General features: G+C 42.8%; 1 protein-coding gene across 1 annotated transcript; it reads left to right on the top strand.

Moving 5' to 3' along the window:
• Positions 1-1988: 1988 nt before the first annotated feature.
• On the top strand, positions 1989-20820 carry LOC131444348 (estrogen receptor beta-like). Its single transcript, XM_058614575.1, has 10 exons — positions 1989-2237; positions 13098-13619; positions 14231-14424; positions 15308-15424; positions 16033-16383; positions 16490-16628; positions 18393-18526; positions 19570-19753; positions 19934-20224; positions 20306-20820. Exons 2-10 carry the CDS (start codon positions 13186-13188, stop codon positions 20391-20393), a joined length of 1932 nt encoding a protein of 643 aa, XP_058470558.1. The 5' UTR covers positions 1989-2237; positions 13098-13185; the 3' UTR covers positions 20394-20820.
• Positions 20821-21940: the final 1120 nt, after the last annotated feature.

Below are 21940 nucleotides of genomic sequence, written 5' to 3' on the forward strand. Positions count from 1 at the left end.
TGTGTGTGTGTGTGTGTGTGTGTGTGTGTGTGTGTGTGTGTGTGTGTGTGTGTGTGTGTGTGTGTGTGTGTGTGTGTGTGTGTGTGTGTGTGTGTGTGTGTGTGTGTACCAGGTATTACTAATGTTGTGGGGACCAAAACCTGTTTACACAGTCACATTATGGGGACTTGTCCTCCTTGTGGGGACAAAAAGCAAGTCCCCATAACGTAAATTACTACATTTTAAGGTGAAGATATGTTTCATGGTTAGGTTGAGGTTAGGGTTAGGATTAGGCCAGTAGTAATTGTGGTTAAGGTTAGAGTAAGTCTCCAAGAAATGAATGTAAGTCAATGCAATGTCCCCTCAAGTGTGTGTGTGTGATGTTTGGTGTGGGAGGATGTGACATTTTACAAAGAGGCAGAAAAGTTGGTCTAACTGTGAGATAAAGGCGTGAACGTGTTCTTAAAACATCGCACACTTAAGATGACATATATTTAATATGATGTGTTTTTTTGTTAAGGGGCTAAAATCTGTTTTTCCTGAACTTTGTAAACTCACTCTCCCACACCAAAGCCCATAGAGAAAATCAGTGATTTTAACATCACAGCACACAGGAGCTGCTGATCCACTGCTGCCTCCATCACCAAATTCAAATGTCTGATATTGTAAATTCTGCCATAATAATCCTTTGTTCAGATTAACCTCAGTGACACAAAGTGACCACACGAGGCAGCAGTAGACCAGCAGCTCCTGTGTCCCCGTGAGCTAAAATCACTGATCTTCTCTGTGGGCTTTGGTGTGTGAGAGTGAGTGGTTTACAGACTTCAGTTTCCTGTTGGAAAAGTCTGTCTCACAGTGAGATAAAGACACGAATATGTTCTTAAAATATCACAGACTTAATCTGGTGCAGATTAGGTGAAGTACAGTGTTAATTCTGCTTTGATCAGATAGGAAACTTGGATTTATCTGTAGATTAGAGACACCGGCGACTCGGCAGTTATTCATCAGGTGAAAACTGAGACGAAGCACAGACGAGACAGAGGAGCTGTTTTTATTGATGTGTCCGTGTTTTCCTTTAATCTGTGTTTGAAATGCAGGGAGAAAGTTTCACGACTTCTCCTCAGCTTGTTTTTATTGTCGTTTTTTAATCGTTAACTGAACACGTGAAGACAAGACTGAAACTGTGACACGTGATCACGTCACTGACACGAACAAACTGCTGGATTAAGAGGAAATATGAGATTCATCAGGTTTAGATTAGATGTAAAGTTTATTAGAGTAGAATAGATTAACAGATTAGATATATAGTCGCTTAGAGTGTAGTATATTACATGTCATTTAGCAGACGCTTTTATCCAAAGCAATTTACAAGGGAATTGAGTACAACCTGCCAGGGGTGGAGTTGAACTTGCAACCATGAAGTCTTTTGCACACAGGGTACTGGTCTAAACCACTGAGCTACCCCACCCTAGAACAGCAGAACAGATTAACAGATTAGATGTATAGTAGATTATAGTGGAGTAGAATGGATTAACAGATTGGATATATAGTAGATTTGAGTGGAGTAGAACAGATTAATGAACAGATTAGATGGAAGTAGGAGTACATTAGAGTAGATTAGTGTATATTTGATAGATTGGATTAGAATGGAGTAGATTAGATAAGATAAAGTAAATTTAAGATAAAGATGGGTATAATAGATTAGAGTATATTACATTAGTTTACATGAGATTAGGTTAGATTAGATGTTATGTTTTGTATTTATGGTTCTATATATGACACACACACACACACACACACACACACACACACACACACACACACAAACACGTTTGAATCACTGTTTACAAACATAATTTTATATTTAAATCCACATTCCTCTCCGCTTCCTCCTCCTCTTCCTCCGCTTCCTCCTCCAGCTGTGCGTATTTACGCAGCCGGGCAGCTGTCCCAAAAAAGGGCGTGGCCACTGTGACGTCACCAACCCGTAAACCTGGCACTGACGGAGAGAAAAAACGAGGACAAACGGCAGCGAGGACGCGCGTGGACAGAAGACACTCAGAGGAATAACACGCGCCGCAGCTTTTTCTTCTTCCGCTCACATTTTCACTTTTTTTCCGCGTCGCTTGTTTTGTTTAGTTTTTTTCTTCATCAGATGATCATCGATTATAATCCCTCACTTTTTCATCCGCGAGAAACGAGAGGAGGAAGAAGAGGAAGAGGAGTCGGTGTTGACAGGTGCAGCGTTTATTCCACAGGTAAAAAACACTTTACTTTCACTCACTCACTTTTTCACTCATTCACCTGCAGCGGTTTAACATCAGCTGTTTCCTTCTCGTTAATCTCAGTTTAAACGTGTCATTGTAACGTTTTTATTCCTCATTTCTTCTGTTTGTGTTGCACAGCTGCGGATTATCTTTGATTAATTAAACTTAAATGATCGTTAAATGTCTTTAATTCCTTGGAAAGTTAAGTATTTTAAAATTAAAGTAGAATTTAAGTGATTATTTAGGAAATATTTCCGTAAATGTGGTTAATTTGAGTCGGATTGAGTTCAAGTTAGAATCCCCGCGGATGCAGCAGGTGTTTTCAATCACTCGTCACGTCAGGGCCGTTTCACTGGGTTTTGGGGGCTCGTGGGCAGAAGGGGGAACCGTGGGGGGCGGGGCTTACACTAAACTCTCCTGTTATTATCGTTGAGTTTACAATAAAAATACAAATATAATTGTATTTTTTTGCGATGTTTTGACGTGAAATTAAAATATTGTCACAAAACACAAAAAATAAGTCACGTTTAACAAAATGATTTAGAAAACACAACATTAAATATTGATAAAGTTGGTAAATACGTGGTTTAAAAACATCATTAACATAAAAATAAATTCAAATCAGTCAATAACGATAATTATCGCTTATTTAATTATTGCTCCTGATGAAATCAGTTAATTCTGATTCAAAAACATTCATTGTGAGCTTTTGTTGTATTGATATTAAAGAAAATATAATCTGTTAATTTGAAGTTTTTCATGTCAAAATGTCTTAAACAAATATTTTGTAGATAATGTTGTAAATATTTATCGAGTTAACGGGATTAAATGACGTTTTTTTATGTTTAAGGTAATTTTACATAGACACAGATTTTTACTGCTCACTAATCAGTGGAGAAAAAAAGGCCTCGTTTTAAACAAATTAATCCAGATTATGGAGCGACCTGTGTTTTTAAATAGTCATAGAATTCATATAATCTCACTTTTCTCTGAGTTTTTATTTTACAGTTTCATAAGGGTGCCGTATAACTGAAGCTTATTATCATAATTATTATCATTGCGATGGTTATTATGGTGTATAAACCTGGAGTGACGACTGCGTTTAATCTCATCACAAAGAACTTTTACTGTCATTTTATGTCCATCTTTTTTTAAAAAGACTAAATAGACTAAAAATAAACATTTCTGTAAATTACAGAAATTTGAGACAAAAACATCTGAATAATTTTTCATTTGTTGAGGAAAATGTCGGTTAAATTAAAAAAACATTAAAATCATATCTGTTAAATAATAATCCCCGTCCAAACGTCCTCTGTCTTTTGTCTCCACTGCTCCGTCTTCTCTCGCTGTGAGGGACGAGAAAAGACAAGACGTGGCGAACTGTGAGTCAGATTAACATGGAGATTATTTCAGTTTTTGAATCAAAAATGAACCCAAAAATCTCACATAATAAAGCGTGTTTATTAATGATAGTTAGAACAATATCATAAATATTTGCCTTTTTTTAAAATCATCTACACTGGCTAATAAATATGTATTAATCTCCCAGTTATTATAAATGAAATGTTTTGCTGTCAGTCACTTAATCTTCATTTTTATTTATTTTTTATCATTTAAATGCAAATTTTCTGTTTTGTCATTCATTCGTTCACATGAGGTCAAAGGTTGTTGGTTCCAATGGAGGGACATTGGGTTTTGTAACAGTTACTGTGTGTGTGTGTGAGTGTGTGTGTGTGTGTCCTGCCAGTGCCATAAATAAGAAATCGGACTTGTTAGTTTTTTTTAAGCACACCCCCTTCCCCGTCGTAAGGGGTTTCACTCACATTGAGAAACATTTGCTCTGGTGTCGATGATGAAAACTCCTCAAGGTCACGAGACAAAATGTCCTCACTCCTTATTGTTTTTATACAATTTTTGGGACTCACAAAACCACAAATACAAGAACACACACACTTGAGGACACATCAGTGCATTACCCAGCCCCTTACCTTAACCTTAACGCTCAAGTGTCTAACCCTTAACCCAATTCTAACTCTAAAACCAGGTCTTAACCCTGAAAAAGCAGACAAAATGTCCCCACAACCAGGTTTTTGTCTCCATGTGGACAACTGGTCCTGACCAGGTCAGTGTTTTTGACAAAGAGGGCGACTGAAACGCTGCAGCTTTAAGATAACAGAGGAGGAGAGTCAAGTTGTTGTAGCCAGATTATCTTTATCGTCTTGGCTCAGCTGCTCATGGCTTTTATTGGACATGAAGTTTAAGTGGTTTTGAGACCAAACAGCGAGGCTTCAGTCAGAGGAGCGGCTTCATGCCTCAGTGCTCCAGCAGTCACTTTGTGTGTCATCACAGTAAACACGGTGTGTCCTGTAGCGTCCCGTAGTGTCCTGTAGCGTCCTGTAGCGTCCCGTAGTCTCCTGTAGCGTCCTGGTCAGTGTGGTCAGCTCTGACCACAGTGATTTCTGAAACATCTCAAGGATTTTGTGTTTTTCTTTTTTTTTTTGTGAGTTTGATGAATTTTAATTTGCTCTGACATTTACAGCCACGTCCTGCTGTTTTAAGGACTTTTATGGAGATTATTTTTAAATGTGAAACCTTTCTTAAATCATGTCCCACTCGGAGACACTGCCAGGACATTCAGAAGGAGAGCGCCCCCTGTGCCAGGAACATGGCTGTGACACAGAGTAAACACTCTACGACATCTTAAGAACAGATGTTATTAGACATAAAGACGTTCACGTTATGTCACAGTTAAACAGACTTTACCAACAGGAAACTGAAGTTTGTAAACCACTCACTCTCCCACACCAAAGCCCAGAGACCTCTGTCTATTTGGTATGGTGTACAGAGACGTGTGTGTGTGTGGCCTCGGCTGAAACCTAATACTCGCCTGTGCTGAGAACAGCGAACGGTGACGGAGGTGAAAACATGAAACGAGGCTCGTGAGGGAAAAGTAAATTTTACACATGAACATGTACGTGTTGTTTTTGTTTAAAAAGAGTAAAATCTACACTCTGTGCTTTACATTCATAGATGGAATGTTCCCGCTGTTATCTAATGTTATTTATAGGGTCAGAAAATATCAGAGAAATAAAACAGACTTAAAAAAATTATAGAATTTGAGGCATCGAATCATGAATGACTCACTTAATGAAATCTTCTACTTAAAAACATAGTTCACGTCTTTATCTCACTGTTTGTCTGACTGAAGTCAGACTTCAGGAAACTGAAGTCTGTAAACCACTCACTCTCCCACACCAAAGCCCATAGAGAAAATCAGTGATTTTAACATCACACACACACACGGGAGTTGTTGATCCACTGCTGCCTCCATCACTAAGTTCAAATGTCTTATTTTAGTGAATTCGGCATTCTAAATATTTCATTTAGACTTGGCTTAGTGACACAAAGTGACCACACGAGGCAGCAGTAGACCGGCAGCTTCTGTGTCGCCCCTGAAGAGAATCAAAGCCAACAGTGTCCAACTGTAGATCCGTTAAAAAGACTTAAGTTGTCTTAAATTATAATTCAAAATTCTCCTGATTGGTCTCGATTCTGTGAAGAAATCTTTGTATTCCAGTGATTCTAAAGATTCAGTTTCACCCAAAACAACTGCTTTACATGTCACTCGTTTGTGTCGCGTAGAAAAAACCACGTCACGGCAGTTTCATGCAGCCGTTGCTATGATGACTCCGCCCACGTTGAGGAGGAGCTATGAAGTCATGGAAAAAAACGTGATATCAAACTGAGTCGAGCGAGAACTGTATGATGGAACCGTGGTGTTAGTCAGACTATGAAGACGGTGTGAGTCAGACTATGAAGACGGCGTTAGTCGGACTATGAAGACAGCATTAGTCGGCCTATGAACGCGACGTAAGTCGGACTATGAACGCGCTGTTAGTCGGACTATGAAGACAGCGTTAGTCGGACTATGAAGACAGCGTTAGTCGGACTATGAAGACGACATTAGTCGGACTATGAAGACAGCGTTAGTCGGACTATGAACGCGGCGTTAGTCGGACTATGAACGTGGCGTTAGTCGGACTATGAACTCTCTTTTCAAACGCATGTTGGTTTGATGACATGGTTTTAATTCTGAAGAGAAGTCTGTGAATAAGAGGCTGAATGTGAAGGTTTTCTCTGCAGGAACAGAATCTCATGACAGGTAAAAGAGTGTTAAATCACGACTCTGTAATCAGGCTGTCGATGAGGAACAGGAATCAGCTCCCGCTGCTCTTCATCTCAGCTCCGTCCTCCTCCTCCTCGCTCGTCTTTTGGTGACAAAAGGCGACAAAATGGAGGAGCAGAGGCCGACTAATGGTTCTGCCGGAGCTCTTTGTGTTTTGGTATGTGCTGCTGGCCCTGAGCCGCGCTCTGATTGGACCAGAGGCCCAAATCCTTTTTTTATAAAGCAGAAGCAGAACATGGTCTGGGTCTGGTATTTTCCTTCATGTTCTCTGCTGCTGACATGAGCTTTGTCTCTGAAGCTCTCCTGCAGACGTAAGGAAGCTTTTTATTTCAAACAAAGCTTTTTCTCTTTGTGAAAACATTCAGACTTTGCTCTTTCTTTTCCTGTCATGGAAATACATCTGTTCTTTCATCCATTCATCCAGGCATGGGACTTGATTATCTTTACCAAAATAAATTAGGTTCCTGATATCATTTCTCTTCCTCTTTTAAACTCTTTAAATGGCTTTAAATCACATTACAATCACTTTACATGATGATTTATTCAGAATAACTAAAAAAAAAAGCTTTGTAAGTGGAAATGGGCGGAGCCTTCTGTCGGTACTTGACCTTAATTTGCATCATAAGTGATGTTTTTCATGTCGTATTTTGTAACATTACTAAACGTTTTGCCTCTGTTTTCACCTTAGGGGGCGCTATACAGTGAGCAGAGTTTTTATGAACGTTAACCTCCTCAAAAATAACCGCAAATGTTGCAAAGTAACACAGGTTTGACTGGAAAGATGCAGACGCCCCCTAGTGGCAATTACTACAATTGTACAACAATGAACTGCCGTGCATGACCAAACTTTATATCATATATTGTTCATCCATGCATTGAATAATATGAAAAATGACTCTAAAATACATGACTATTAAAGTTTTAGAAAGGGAAACCGGCAGAGCCATAATTTACCTTGTGATCATGTGACCTGCTTGGTAAAGTGTGTGTGTGTGTGTAGTGTGTAGTGTGTGTGTGTGTGTGTGTGTGTGTGTAGTGTGCTGTGGTGTGTGTGTGTGTGTGTGTGTGTGTCACACAGACCTTTGACCTGTCATGCTCCGTGCTGCTGCTGCTGCTGCTGCTGCTGTAAACACATTAATGACTTTGTTGTTGGAGTTGACCTTGATTGGTTTTGATAAGACGGTAAAAAATGAATGAGTTTGACTTTAATCACAGGAAGAAAACAGATCAGGATGAAGTCGATAACGTTTTTATTGTTGTTTTTTATTGTAATTAAAAAGTCACAGAATTACTGAGTGACACTTTAACAGGAAACATGAACATTAGTGCTTACAGTCCCACTTATTATAACTCCACCCTCAGTCACCAGTGTGTAGTTATAGCGCCACCATCAGGTGGTTGTAGCTCTGCCAATAAGTTATTCTACAACGCCACCATTTTGTCCATCATCATGTAGCTATAGCACCACCAACACAGACGTCTGTGGACTAAAGAGTGTTGCAAGCTGGGCTACTGATGTAGCTCAACCATTGGAGCCGCAATCGTGTGGTTATAGTGCAACCGTTGCGTAGTTATAGCGCCACCATTGTTGTAGTTATAGCACCACCATTGTTGTAGTTATAGCGCCACCATTGTTGTAGTTATAGCACCACCATTGTTGTAGTTATAGCGCCACCATTGTTGTAGTTATAGCACCACCATTGTTGTAGTTATAGCACCACCATTGTTGTAGTTATAGCACCACCATTGTTGTAGTTATAGCACCACCATTGTTGTAGTTATAGCACCACCATTGTTGTAGTTATAGCGCCACCGTCGCGTGGTTATAGCGCCACCATTGTTGTAGTTATAGCGCCACCATTTTGTCTGCCATCATGTGGTTATAGCGCCACCATCGCGTGGTTATAGCGCCACCGTCGCGTGGTTATAGCACCACCATTGTTGTAGTTATAGCGCCACCATTTTGTCTGCCATCATGTGGTTATAGCGCCACCATCGCGTGGTTATAGCGCCACCGTCGCGTGGTTATAGCACCACCATTGTTGTAGTTATAGCGCCACCATTTTGTCTGCCATCATGTGGTTATAGCGCCACCATCGCGTGGTTATAGCGCCACCGTCGCGTGGTTATAGCACCACCATTGTTGTAGTTATAGCGCCACCATTTTGTCTGCCATCATGTGGTTATAGCGCCACCATCGCGTGGTTATAGCGCCACCGTCGCGTGGTTATAGCACCACCATTGTTGTAGTTATAGCGCCACCATTTTGTCTGCCATCATGTGGTTATAGCGCCACCATCGCGTGGTTATAGCGCCACCGTCGCACGGTTATAGTGTCACCATTGCTGTAGTTATAGCGCCACCATTTTGTCTGCCAGCATGTGGTTATAGTGCCACCATCACGTGGTTATAGCGCCACCGTCACATGGTTATAGCGCCACCATTGATGTAGTTATAGTGCCACCATTGATGTAGTTATAGTGCCACCATTGTTGTTGTTATAGGGCCACCGTCGCGTGGTTATAGCGCCACCATTGTTGTAGTTATAGCGCCACCATTTTGTCTGCCATCATGTGGTTATAGCGCCACCGTCGCGTGGTTATAGCGCCACCATTGTTGTAGTTATAGCACCACCATTGTTGTAGTTATAGCGCCACCGTCGCGTGGTTATAGCGCCACAATTTAGTCTGCCATCATGTGGTTATAGCGCCACCATTGTTGCAGTTATAGCACCACCATTGTTGTAGTTATAGCGCCACCGTCGCGTGGTTATAGCGCCACCATTTAGTCTGCCATCATGTGGTTATAGCGCCACCATTGTTGCAGTTATAGCACCACCATTGTTGTAGTTATAGCACCACCATTGTTGTAGTTATAGCGCCACCGTCGCGTGGTTATAGCGCCACCATTGTTGTAGTTATAGCACCACCATTGTTGTAGTTATAGCACCACCATTGTAGTTATAGTGCCACCATTTAGTCTGCCATCATGTGGTTATAGCGCCACCATTGTTGCAGTTATAGCACCACCATTGTTGTAGTTATAGCGCCACCGTCGTGTGGTTATAGCGCCAACATTTAGTCTGCCATCATTTGGTTATAGCGCCACCATCAGAGTCAGTGTGATTTAACCCGAATTAGACATGAAAAATGCATTCTTTTATGCAACAAAATTCAAATTTTTGTCTAGATTTTACATAAAGTTTACACTGTAAAAAGAAAATGGTTGACAAACTTACATTAATAAAATCATAGCAAGTTTCGTGTCACTTTCTAACTTAAGTTGAATTTAATGAATAATTGGTGTATCTCTCTTTTTTTAACCAAATAGTTTTTATTAGTGTACGTTTCCTGTGTGAGTGAGCCTCAGGTCGCTCACCAGCCTCGTGTCCTTCCACTGCAAAGTATAATTTCATAATAAAAAAAAACGTTTTCTTTAAGTCAAATAGAGTAAAAATAAATGTCACCATTTCTGGACAAATGTTTGACTTTATTTCTTTATGTTAGTGAGTTTTTTTCCTTGCATTAAAAGTGTAATAAAATAGCTGTTGACAGTGGTTTCGGTGGCGGCTGCTGCAGGTTACTGTCGTGCACGAGTGAAGAAGTGAATTAACAAACCAAGTGGCATGAAGACAGTGTCCTTTGACCCTTTGTTGCCTGCCTGGTTTACCATGGAACGCAGCCACGAGCACCAGTCTGTCCAAAGCTCAAACGTCGGCACACACAAAACAGCGTTTGGAAAAGTCACTGGTTTAAAGAGTCAAAGCGCTGCAGAGCCTGAAAGAGGGAGGAGAAGAAGTAAGTGTTGAATGTTTTCTCGGCGTCTCGGCTCGGAGGATGTTTAATGTCAGAGCTTTTTCCAGGCAACGGCGACACACTGTGATTCATTAAGTAAATTTAAGCAGCGAGTGTTTAATTGTTTGAGACTTGAGGAGAAGTTCAGGTGTAAAATGTCCGCCAGCAACACTCCACTCACCACAGTCTCTGTGTGTTTGTTTGTTTGTTTGTTTCAGAAACGTTGGTTTTATTTTGTGACGCACTTTTCCACAGACTCTCAATATTTAGGACCCGAGCCACAAATGTCAGGGGCCAAAACGGCTCCTGGCACGAATTTGTGAGAGGAGCCTGTTGTAATCCTTCAGATTATTGTTATATCTGTGGATTTGCGGTCATTTTTCAGGAAGTTAACGTGCATAAAAAGTCTTGAAACTTGGCGTGGAGGTCAGGTGTGGCAACAATGCGATATTGGCCTAGTTCCTGGACCCGTGCGTAGCTCAATGGCTCTATAGCGCCCCCCTAAGGTGAAAACGGAGGCAAAATTGAGTTTCACCGAATTTCCCCAAACTTGGTGGGAAGATGTTATCGACCAAGACGAACAAAATAGTCGACACTACAGGAAGTCTGCCATTTTGGCGATATTCACCCTTTGTAAATGAGCTAACTCGTCCGAGTGCGTTTGTCGTACTGACATAAAAAAAAACGCCAATTTGTACTAGTTGAGGTTAAAAGTTGTTATATTGGGTTTCTTTGGGGGGAGGGGCATTTGCTGATTTTCACCAATTTATGGACCAAACAACACATTTTTTATTTTGGGAAAATAACCAGTGTAATAATGAAACTGCTTCAACAATCTAACGCTCTACAGTTGGTTTTCCCTTCATGGTGCGTTTGATTTAAACGTTAGAAGTTGTAGTTCACATGTGTCAAACTTCCACGAGAATGAACCAGTAACACTTAAATTGGCAAATAAAGGTTTGTTCTCATAGCCCCTAGTGTTAGAAACGGCTTACTGCAGCTCATTCATGAGTCTCTCTGTTTCTGCGTGTTGTTGAGGTTTTATTGTAACGTTTTTAATCTGCTAAAGTCACTTTATTGTGACGAGTGACCTGAGTTTACAGTAAACGCTGTGATGTTTTTACAGTCAACACGACGGACAAGCGTCACAAACACGTTGCATCTGGAAGAATCTGTGATTCTCGACTTAAACACCATCAAATCATTCCGTTGACTTGTTTTTTTCCGGTTTGTTTTGAAGTGCATGAGTCGGCACTTTCGTCAAAGCGTTACGTCGCAGGTACTTGTGGGTTCATGTGGAACGTTGCAGGGTAAGGGTGAATTGTTTTTGAAAAAGGCCACATTGACCCGACCTTTGCCACACACACACACACATATTGATCGCTGGTGTCACTGACCTTCGTGGCTGTTTGCCGTGCGTCTCTCTTGTCCAACTTGTCCTCACTTCACTGCAGTCCTGGACTTTTGAGGTTTTAGAACTCTGCGTCCACCCCGACCATACAAGGAAGTGTCATTGTCATAATATTTAAAGAGGAAACTGAACATTGTTGTTCAATTTTTTGTTTTTGTGACGTTAAAGATGGCACAGTGTAAGGATAAATAGTGAGTTTGTTCTTGCATGACTTCAACCAGAGGTACATTTTTGTCCTGGAAACACTGAGAGACTCGAGGAAGGTCTACTTTCACCCTGAGACGTTGTTGCCTTTCTTCACTGTTGATGGAGGTCGGGGACAGACCAGGGTGGTGGTGGTGGTTTTCTGGTCCTTTTACTGTGGTACAGTTGGATTACCGTGGTTCCCCACAAAGACGCACACGTGAATAAATAAGTTCCTAGAAATGTGTGGCGGCGTGTTGTGGTTTTATCTCGTGTCCTTGAACGATGGCGGCAGCTCTGGTGGACGGTGAACTCCCGCTGAGTCACAACAGCTGAGTTCTGACGAACACTCTGAAACTGTGTAGACACAATTACCAAACAACAAGAAACTCACTGACGTGAATAGTGATGTCAAGGCGCTAGCCACCAGAGGACATCTCACAATCAAGATTTAGCTGTATTTAGAATTCTTACACGATGTGAAGTTTATTGCTAGAAAAAACTGCTCTTTATTCACTCTCAGGAAGTTAGCCTAAAGTTAGCCTAACGTTAGCCTAAAGTGGACATCGCTGACAGCTGTTTTAAGGTCTCATGATCAAAACTATGCATCATTTATGGACAAGGTGTGTTTGTTTGTGTATTTATTTTTGCTTCTCTTGCCCAGTGCCAGAGAAGCTTTATTAACTTTATTCACTCTCTGGAAGTTAGCCTAAAGTTAGCCTTAAGTTAGCCTAAAGAGGACATGGCTGACAGCTGCTGTAAGGTGTCCTGATTAAGATTTTGCAGCAAAAAACCTGAACCTGGACCAGACTTTAAACTGTTTTTACTTTGTTTTATTTTACTGAACTGAACTATCACCATTTTATCCTGATTTAGCATCAAGGCCAAAAAGTTAGCCAAAAGATCACTGACCAGAGCTTTAAGGTATCACGATCAAAATGTTTTGATGTTTGAACTTTGAACATTGTTTTTGTTTGTTTGTCAGAAAAAACGGTCCAAATTTGTATATCATTTTGGCATCGAGAAGTTAGCATAAAGTTAGCCAAACTATGACATCACTGACCCGAGCTTTAAGGTGTCGCAGCATTTAGGAGAAGACGTGAATCATGGGTTTATTTTTGCTTGTCCTGCTCACATTTGATCATTTGTTTGTTTTTCAGGAAGTTTGTTAAAATGTGACGTTGCTAAAAGCAGCTTTAACTAGCTAGTTAGCTCCAGGCCGTGCTAACTGGTCGTTTGTTGTTACTGAGCTCTGGGTTTCTCCTGCTCTGCCACAGGAACGTGTCTCCTGGAGAAGATGCAGTAGAGGAAACGTCCTCGCTGCCAACACACACAAACACCCACAGTCGCTCGGCTCCCCCTGACATGGCCTCCTCCCCTGGACTGGATTCTGACCCGTTACCGCTGCTCCAGCTCCAGGAGGTGGACTCCAGTAAAGCGTCAGAGAGGCCGAGCTCCCCGCTGCTCCTGCCCTCCGTGTACAGTCCTCCGCTGAGCATGGACAACCACACCGTCTGCATCCCGTCTCCGTACACGGACGGAGGCCACGAGTACAACCACGGACACGGACCCCTGACCTTCTACGGCCCGCCCGTGCTGAGCTACGGCCGAGCGCCCGACACCGAGGGTCAGTCGTCTCTGTGCGCTCCCATCAGCCCCTCGGCCTTCTGGCCCTCACACGGTCACCACGCCAACGTGCCTTCACTGACGCTGCGATGTCCTCAGCCTCTCATCTACAACGAGCCCGGAGGACATCCGGCGTGGCTGGAGACCAAAGCCCACGGCGTCAACCCGAGCAGGTACGACACCGACACCGACACCGACACTGACACCGACACCGACACTGACACTGGGCGGTTCCTCTGATGTCGTCAGGGTGTTAATCAATATTCACCTTTATAATTTTATAGCTTCTGTCACTGCATCATGATTTCAGACGCCTCCCAACTCTGAAAATATGAAATACTGACGAGATATGAGAGATGAAAAGAACATGAATCAGTTTAATAATATTTGGCTGATTTCTGCTCAAACTAAACTAAAACTTTCTACTGGAACTGAAGCTAATACTTAAAAAAATACTCTGGCAAAGTAAAAGTGCAGTTGTTTTATTTGTCGGGAATAAATTGTAGTCAATCATCAAACCCCAATAACAACAGTTAAAAAATTCATGGAATTGTTGGCAGATTTTGTGATTTGTGGTTAAAATAAATCACTCTTTTGTCCAAAGAATTGAGAGAAATGTTGATTTAAATTCATCATTTCATCCTTTAAACATGCTACATATTCTTTAATTTAACTAATAAGAATAAAAGAAAGTAAATATGTCACTAAAACAGAGAGTTGTTGTACATATTTTAGAACCTAATTTATATATACAGTATGTGTGTGTGTGTGTGTGTCCTCGCAGCTCCATCATCAGCTGTAACAAGCTGGTGGGGAGGACACTGGAGGACGGCGTGGACGCAGTGAACTCGTGCTCGTCTGCGGGTTCTAAAGCCGACATGCACTTCTGCGCCGTGTGCCACGACTACGCCTCAGGCTATCACTACGGGGTGTGGTCGTGTGAGGGCTGCAAGGCCTTTTTCAAGAGGAGCATCCAAGGTACCTGTCCTGTCCCACTGTCTCTCTGTCCCACTGTGTCCCTCTCTGTCTGTCTGTGTCTGTCTCTGTCTCTCTGTCTGTCTCTCTCTGTCTGTCTCCTGGTCTGTTTCCGTCGTGTCTCTGTTGTCAAATGCAGACGAGCACTGATTGTCACATGAATTCTCAGAGAGCTGCAACTAATGATTATTTTCTCAGTGAATGACAAACTAGTTTGGTCCATAAATGTCAGACAATGTTGTAAAGTGGTGACGAAATGTCTTGTTGTTTTTTCCACAAACAAAAATGATTCAGTTTTAAAGATTTCTCTCAGAAAGACAGAAGAGTTTCAGTCTCACACACACACACACACACACACACACACACACACACACACACACACATTCAGACTCGTGCTGCAGCTAACAATTATTTTCTTTGTCGATTAATCCGATGATTATTTTCTCATAAAATGTTGGAAAATTAGGAAAAATGTTGATGTTTGTCAAATGTCTTGTTTTTGTGAAATGATTTCTTTGTTTTACGCAAAGAAAACAGAAAATATTCACATTTAAGAAGCTGAAAAATCAGAAAAACCTTTTAATTCTTCTTAAAATTGTTGACCATTATTTTATTTATCGCTTAATTATCGGTTAATTGCATAAAAGTTGTTTTATTTTATGTTTTAGTTAAAGTAGCGTTTAGTTTTCGTAGTATTTTAGTCATCAAAGATCCGTAAAAATTCTGTCATTTCCTGTTTCTGTGCAACAACATCGAAATCACGCGAGATTTGACACTTTTAGTCTCGCGTGACTGCGAGTGAAGCTAGCAGCTGTTTTCCTTTTACATCAGAACTCGGTGAATATCAGTGGATAAAATAATGACTTGCGTCGTTGTTGTTTATTAGGACACAACGACTACATCTGCCCGGCAACAAACCAATGCACTATCGACAAGAACCGTCGTAAAAGCTGTCAGGCCTGTCGTCTACGCAAGTGCTACGAAGTGGGCATGATGAAGTGCGGTGAGACTTTTGTTACGTTAAATGTTTGATGATGTTTGTTTGACTTGATGATTTAGAATCAGACGTGAGCTGAAACTGAAATCAACGCCAGTGTAAGTGTGTAACGTCTTAAACGTGTGTTTGCCGCAGAATCTCCATGTGAAACACACTTTTCCTTCAAAAACTTTTAAACCACTCACTCTCCCACACCAAAGTCCATAGAGAAAACTGGCGGGGACACAGGAGCTGCTGTGGTCACTTTGTGTCACTGAGGTCAGTCTGAACGCAGGAGATTTAAAATCCCTGATTTTCTCTATGGTCTTTGGTGCAGGTCGTCCATGTGTCACTGAGCTCTCGGGCAGACGGTGAGAGAACGTCTTTAAATGTGGTGCAAACATTTGTTGTTACTCCAGGATCAGCTGGTCAGAGTTGGGTCACTGCAGGTCCAAGGGAAATGACCTCACTGTGACCTCACAGATGTATTTCCTGTGATCATGGGGACACAACATGGTGTCCCCATGAAAACTATAACATTTAATGAAGAAAAGGTCAAAGTTCAACTTCACTGCGACACCAAACTGTCACAGGTCACGTGACTCGGTCTCTCTCTGCGTGTCCTCGTCCACCAGGTTTGAGACGCGAGCGCTGCAGCTATCGAGGACCGCGACACCGCCGCGGTGGACTCCAGTCCCGGGACCCGGCGGGCAGGGAGCTGGTCAGGGCGGGGCCGGGCTCTCGAGCTCAGCGGCATCTCCACGTGGAAGCTCCGCTCGCCGCGTTCACCTCGCTGCCCCGGCACCACCGCGCCGCCATGGGTCCGGAGGAGTTCATCTCCCGCATCATGGAGGCGGAGCCTCCCGACATCTACCTCATGGAGGATCTGAAGAAGCCGTTCACCGAGACCAGCATGATGATGTCACTCACCAACCTGGCCGACAAGGAGCTGGTCCTCATGATCACCTGGGCCAAGAAGATTCCCGGTAAGATCAGAACATGGATGTGAAATATGACGTGATGTCACAGAGTGACCACACGCTGGTGTTCTCTGTACAAACATCAGGTGACTTGTGTTTTCTCCATCCTCAGGTTTTCTAGAGCTCAGTCTCTCTGATCAGATCCACCTGCTCAAGTGCTGCTGGCTGGAGATCCTGATGCTGGGTCTGATCTGGAGGTCCGTGGACCATCCAGGAAAACTCATCTTCTCTCCTGACTTCAAACTCAACAGGTGAGCGGGCGGTGGAAGGTGAAGTTTGTCGTCACAGCGTCGACTCAGACCTTGGAGCAGATACTTTATCTCTCTGTGGATTCGTCTTCACTGCTGCCACAAAAAAACCCTCTTTTTTTTTATCTCTGGCTGTTCCCGACCGTGCTGACCTTCAGCCCTGGCCTCGGTGCGCTGGGCTACGCTCGGCTGCATGTGGCGGCGTGCGGCGGCGTGCGGCGAAGCCCGCTCGCCCTCTGTCTTGGTCCCGGCAGACACGCGGTGATTAAGCTGCCACTGCAGAAGCTCTGTGTTGAAGCTCTGCAGTGAACTCGCGCCTGGAATCTGCTGCAGCTCATCCAACCTTAAACCACACACTTCACAGTGTGATTAGTGGTTTGTGATGATGATGAGGAGAGAGGAAGGTCACGTGTTTGAGTATCTGCTGGATATTAAAGTGATAGTCCGGTTTTTTTTTGGTGAAAACAGATTTAACAGGAAACTCAAGTTTGTAAAACCACTCACTCTCCCACACCAAAGTCCAGAGAGAAAGTCAGTGATTTTAACATCTCTCACACACACACACACACACACACACACACACACACACACACAGGAGTTGTTGATCCACTGCTGCCTCCATCACTAAGTTAAGATGAGTTAAAATCCTTTGTTCAAATTGACTTCAGTGACACAAAGTGACCGAGGCAGCAGAGGACCAGCAGCTCCTGTGTTTTCTCTGGACTTTGGTGCAGGAGAGTGAGTGTTTGACAGACTTGAGTGTTTTAAAAAGGTGTTTTTAGGTGAATTGAATAGAACTTTCTCACAGATATTTGATCAAACAGAAAACAACAGATGCGTTATATTCGTAACGTCACTCACCGCGACTCCGATTAGGATTTAAAGGAACAGTAAATGTTGATTTGTGTGGAATGTGCTGACACAGCTGAGCCTGAAAAACAAAAAACCACCAGATAGTGGAATCAGACATGAGGACGACGCAGGCGGTTCCGTGTGTGACCTTTGTTTCCCTCACTGCCACGGGAACTATCACCACAGACTCCAGCTGACCTTGGTGTGTTTTCACTACGCCGAACCAGATCCTGTGAGACCACGGATGACGTGTTGTCATTCAAGTAGAAGAAAAAGTCACGTTGTTTTGATGAAGCATCCACTTACAACTGGATCTTCCTTCTCAGAATGGATGAATCGTTTGGTCTTAAACTGATGTTGATGTTGATGCTGATGGTCAGACCTGGAAATGATGATGTTCTCAAATGATTCACTTTGAGTGATTTCTTTGTTATTCAGAGCAAAGAACTGAAGAAAATCTTCACATTTAAGAAACTGATCAGGAAAAAAGCTTTGATTCATCATTAATTTAGTAATCGATTCATCATTGAGTTGTTTGGGTCGAGAAAATGTTCATTATATCAGAAAAACCTGGATATGATGATATTCTGATGTCCATGAAACTAAATGTGATCTGGAACAAACAAAACTACACAAATATTCACATTTAAGAAGCTGAAGAAAGAAAAGAAACTGGTTTTAATGATTAAAAAAGACTTGAATTGTTATAGACGTGCTGACGTGAACATGAAATTATTACAAAGGGGAAAAAATGACTAAGAGTTCAGAGACAAGAGCCAAAGAACGTTCAAGCTGCACTTTGTCATTTCATATTTCCCTCTGTCTGTGTGTGTGTGTGTGTGTCTCTCTGTGTGTGTGTGTGTCTCTCTGTGTGTGTGTGTGTCTCTGTGTGTGTGTGTGTGTGTGTGTGTGCAGGGAGGAGGGCCAGTGTGTGGAGGGGATCATGGAGATCTTCGACATGCTGCTCGCGGCCACGTCGCGCTTCCGTGAGCTGAAGCTTCAGAGGGAAGAGTACGTGTGTCTGAAGGCCATGATTCTCCTCAACTCCAGTGAGTTTTCATCAAACACACAGTCACAGTCACATGACCATGTCACATGATCGAGAACGCCCACACACCCTGAAAACACAAGTGCACAATGACTTCATCTCATTTTCTGTCTCCAAAATAACACAAAAGTCGACACATGTGGAGCAAAGTTCAAGTTGTTTTAGTGTTTTCCTTTCACCACAACCTGTCTGGGCACGTGGCCGCACATGTTTGAGTCTTTGTTCCTCTGCACTGACGCGAGTCTTTGCTCACTGTGTCACATGTTGAGTTTCTGTGCTCGTTTTTTTGTTGTTGATGAAAGGTTGAAATGTGAAATGCACCAATATCATCACTTATGGTCTCTGTGTCTCTGTGTCTCTGCGTCATGTGACTGTTCTCTGCAGCTGTGGTGGGAAAGAAAAGAAATTGTGCAATAAGTGGAACAGAGTGTGAAGAAGTGAAACGAGCAGAAAAGGAATTTAAAGATTTACGATTGTTGGCAAAAGCAAAGCTGTAGTTGTGTCGTCGTGAAGGAGCACGAGGTGATTTACTGCTCCCACTGCGCTGTACCGCCCTCTAGTGTTTCCTCCTTAGATGAGATTAGATTAGACGAGAGGTTTGTACAGCCACAGAACAAGAACAGGGAGTGGTGAACACAACACAACAACGGAAGTGAAGAAGCAATAAAAAGACAAAAGTAAATCTGTGGAAACACAAATGAAAAGAGAGAGAATGTAGCGACACGAGCTAACTGTGCTAACGACACACAGAATCTCGCTGTAGCTCACTCTCCTGCACACACTGCTGCCTCTGTCAGTGAGATACTACTACACAAAGTGACCACACGAGGCAGCAGCAGCAGATCAGCAGCCTCTGTGTCCTCAGCGGCTAAAATCACTGATTTTCTCTCTGGACTTTGGTGCGTGAGAGTGAGCGCCTCACAAACTTCAGTTTCCTGTCAGAGAAAGTCTTTTAAACATGTTTAGGGTTCATGTTGTTGAATGTCGTCACAGACGTGTGATGTTTGTGCTCATGTGTGTTTGTTTATTTCTTTATTTTCTTAGATCTGGGTTCGAGTTCTCCGCAGACCTCAGAGGAGCTGGAGAGCAGGAGCAAGCTGCTGCGTCTGCTCGACTCTGTGATCGACTCGCTGGTCTGGGCCATTTCTAAACTGGGTCTGACGACGCAGCAGCAGACGCTGAGGCTGGGTCACCTGACCATGCTGCTGTCACACATCCGCCATGTCAGGTGTGTGTGTGTGTGTGTGTGTGTGTGTGTGTGTGTCGGAGACAGAATTAGTCTGTCCCTTTATGTTGAAGGACTGAATGTCGTTTATCGTTAGAACGACACGTCACAGGTCGAGTTCTGCATTTTAAACCAAGTGTAAATGAAGTGTCAGAGTCAGTGTCTTGTCTGTCGTCGCTATAGTAACAAAGGCATGGACCATCTCTGCACCATGAAGAGGAAGAACGTGGTGCTGGTGTACGACCTCCTGCTGGAGATGCTGGACGCCAACACGTCCAGCGGCAGCAGCCAGACGTCCTCGTCTCCGGTCTCTGACATTTACTCCGACCTGCACCACTTCCCTCCTCCGTCTCAGCCCGACTCGGACCAGAACCCCACCACTGAAGACCACGCCGCCGTGCCTCCACGTAAACCAGCGGACGATCTCCTGCAGGCTCTGCCCTTCCTGTCCACGCCGCCGTCAAACGTCAACGAGTAAGTGAAATGTCCGTGAGTGTGGCGAGACGTCCAGAGAGACGACGACTGACGTCTGTCTGTGTCCGTCTTTGCTCGCAGCTACATGGACCCGGAGCAGTGGTCTCTGGACTCGCGGGACAACAGTCCATCAGACCGAGTCGTCATGGAAACCATGTTGGAGGACTGACGGGGACGGACTGAAACTTTCAAAGCTTTTCATCGTCCAAAGATCAAAGAATAAGAGTTAAAGTGTTTGGAGGTAACGTTGTTGACCTGTCGTTCGAGATGTTTGGTTGATTGTGTATTTAGTGTGTGTTGATATTTGTCGTGAATGTGCACTACAGTCCGTGTCCTCGAGGACGTCGCAGAACCTCTGCCGGGCAAGTTTGTCATCTTTTTTGATATTCTCGTATTTGTATCTTTTTTCACGTCGGAGTCTCGTACGACAGGCGCACGTGGTCAAACGGCGGTTCATCGTCACGGTGTCTTCAAGTGGGACGGAGATTTTCGCTAACGATTCCAAACCAAATATCAACTTTAAATCTTTGGCCAAGTAGTTGCACTTTTTGGAAAATGTCCGTTCCCGACGTTGTTGAAACGGACTTGCGTCGCTACCGCGATTGGGGGCGGTGTTTTCTGTCACACTGTGGTGTTTGTTGTGTTCACCCACGACTTTTCTACTCTGTTTGTACAAAGACTTTGAAAGTGTCGGTGAAGTGGAGAAGCAGCCGTCGAGGCCTTTTTTACCAAACGACTGTTAAAAACTCGTCTTTTCTCTTGTCGGATCTTCTGGTGAAACTAAAGCGGAGTTTACGCGATTGCGGCGGCCATTTTAAACTCGCGTCTCAGGTTCAGACTTTACTGTAAAAAGACATTAAAACCAAATTGTGTCATGTGAAGAAAAATGCTTCAATAGAGAAACAAAGTTTATGCATTTTTTACATTTATTTAGAATTTACTGAAAACTGGACGTAAAGTCGTGAGGAAGCATTTTGGGCTGGTAGTAATATCACACTCGTAGCACTCGGGACAAAAAATGTCCTTTTCGAAATCAAGCTTTAAAATATAAATGGAACTTTAATTGAGGTGATTTTAATTATTCGTATGAAATGCAGTTTAGTTTTGGTCACGGTGGCACCAAAAAATGTGAACTATTTTCATTATACTACATGCAAGTAGACTTTAGTTGTTTAGAGTTATTACAGCCCAACTTGTGTCAATGAGTGTGTAGCATTACTTTTTGTGTAGTTTTTCAAATATTCACACTCGTACCGGTAAGGACAAAAATGTCTTTATTAAAAAGTAACGCTATAAAAAATATTGTACTTTGAGGTGATTAGTTACTTTGGAGTAAAGTATTGCGTTAAGTGGCCCCGAGTGTCTGCAATTGTCAATATGACCAACAGAGGCTTGTTGCGTGAAGTCTGCCGTCTGTGATAGCCTTGTTTTTAGTAGCGTCTAAAGATGTTAACCCTTTAAATGCAAGGGTTATTTGACATGAATTATTGAAATTATTTAATATCCTAATGTGTCCAAAAATGTGGTATGTAGTATGTTAATGAGAGGGAGGGGGAACTGTGCCATCTAGTGGAAATAGCAAGTACAAAAGTCAAAAGTCCAGATAGAAACCCAAGTTATAAAAAGCATGAATTGTTTTCGTGGCAAATTATTTGCACCTAATGGTCTGAGTGTAACTGTACTGTATTTGTACACAATACGATGAAATGAGGCTAA

This window comes from Solea solea, chromosome 18 (assembly GCF_958295425.1).
Source record: "Solea solea chromosome 18, fSolSol10.1, whole genome shotgun sequence".
In the NCBI taxonomy this organism is placed as follows: domain Eukaryota; kingdom Metazoa; phylum Chordata; class Actinopteri; order Pleuronectiformes; family Soleidae; genus Solea; species Solea solea.

What these genes read in the sequence shown, in the direction of transcription:
- LOC131444348 (XM_058614575.1), top strand. Translation starts at nt 13,186, where the DNA reads ATGGCCTCCTCCCCTGGACTGGATTCTGACCCGTTACCGCTGCTCCAG. An exon ending in CCTGACTTCAAACTCAACAG is followed by an intron (nt 16,629 to 18,392) that starts GTGAGCGGGCGG and finishes GTGTGTGTGCAG; the next exon opens with GGAGGAGGGCCAGTGTGTGG. An exon ending in CATGATTCTCCTCAACTCCA is followed by an intron (nt 18,527 to 19,569) that starts GTGAGTTTTCAT and finishes TTATTTTCTTAG; the next exon opens with ATCTGGGTTCGAGTTCTCCG.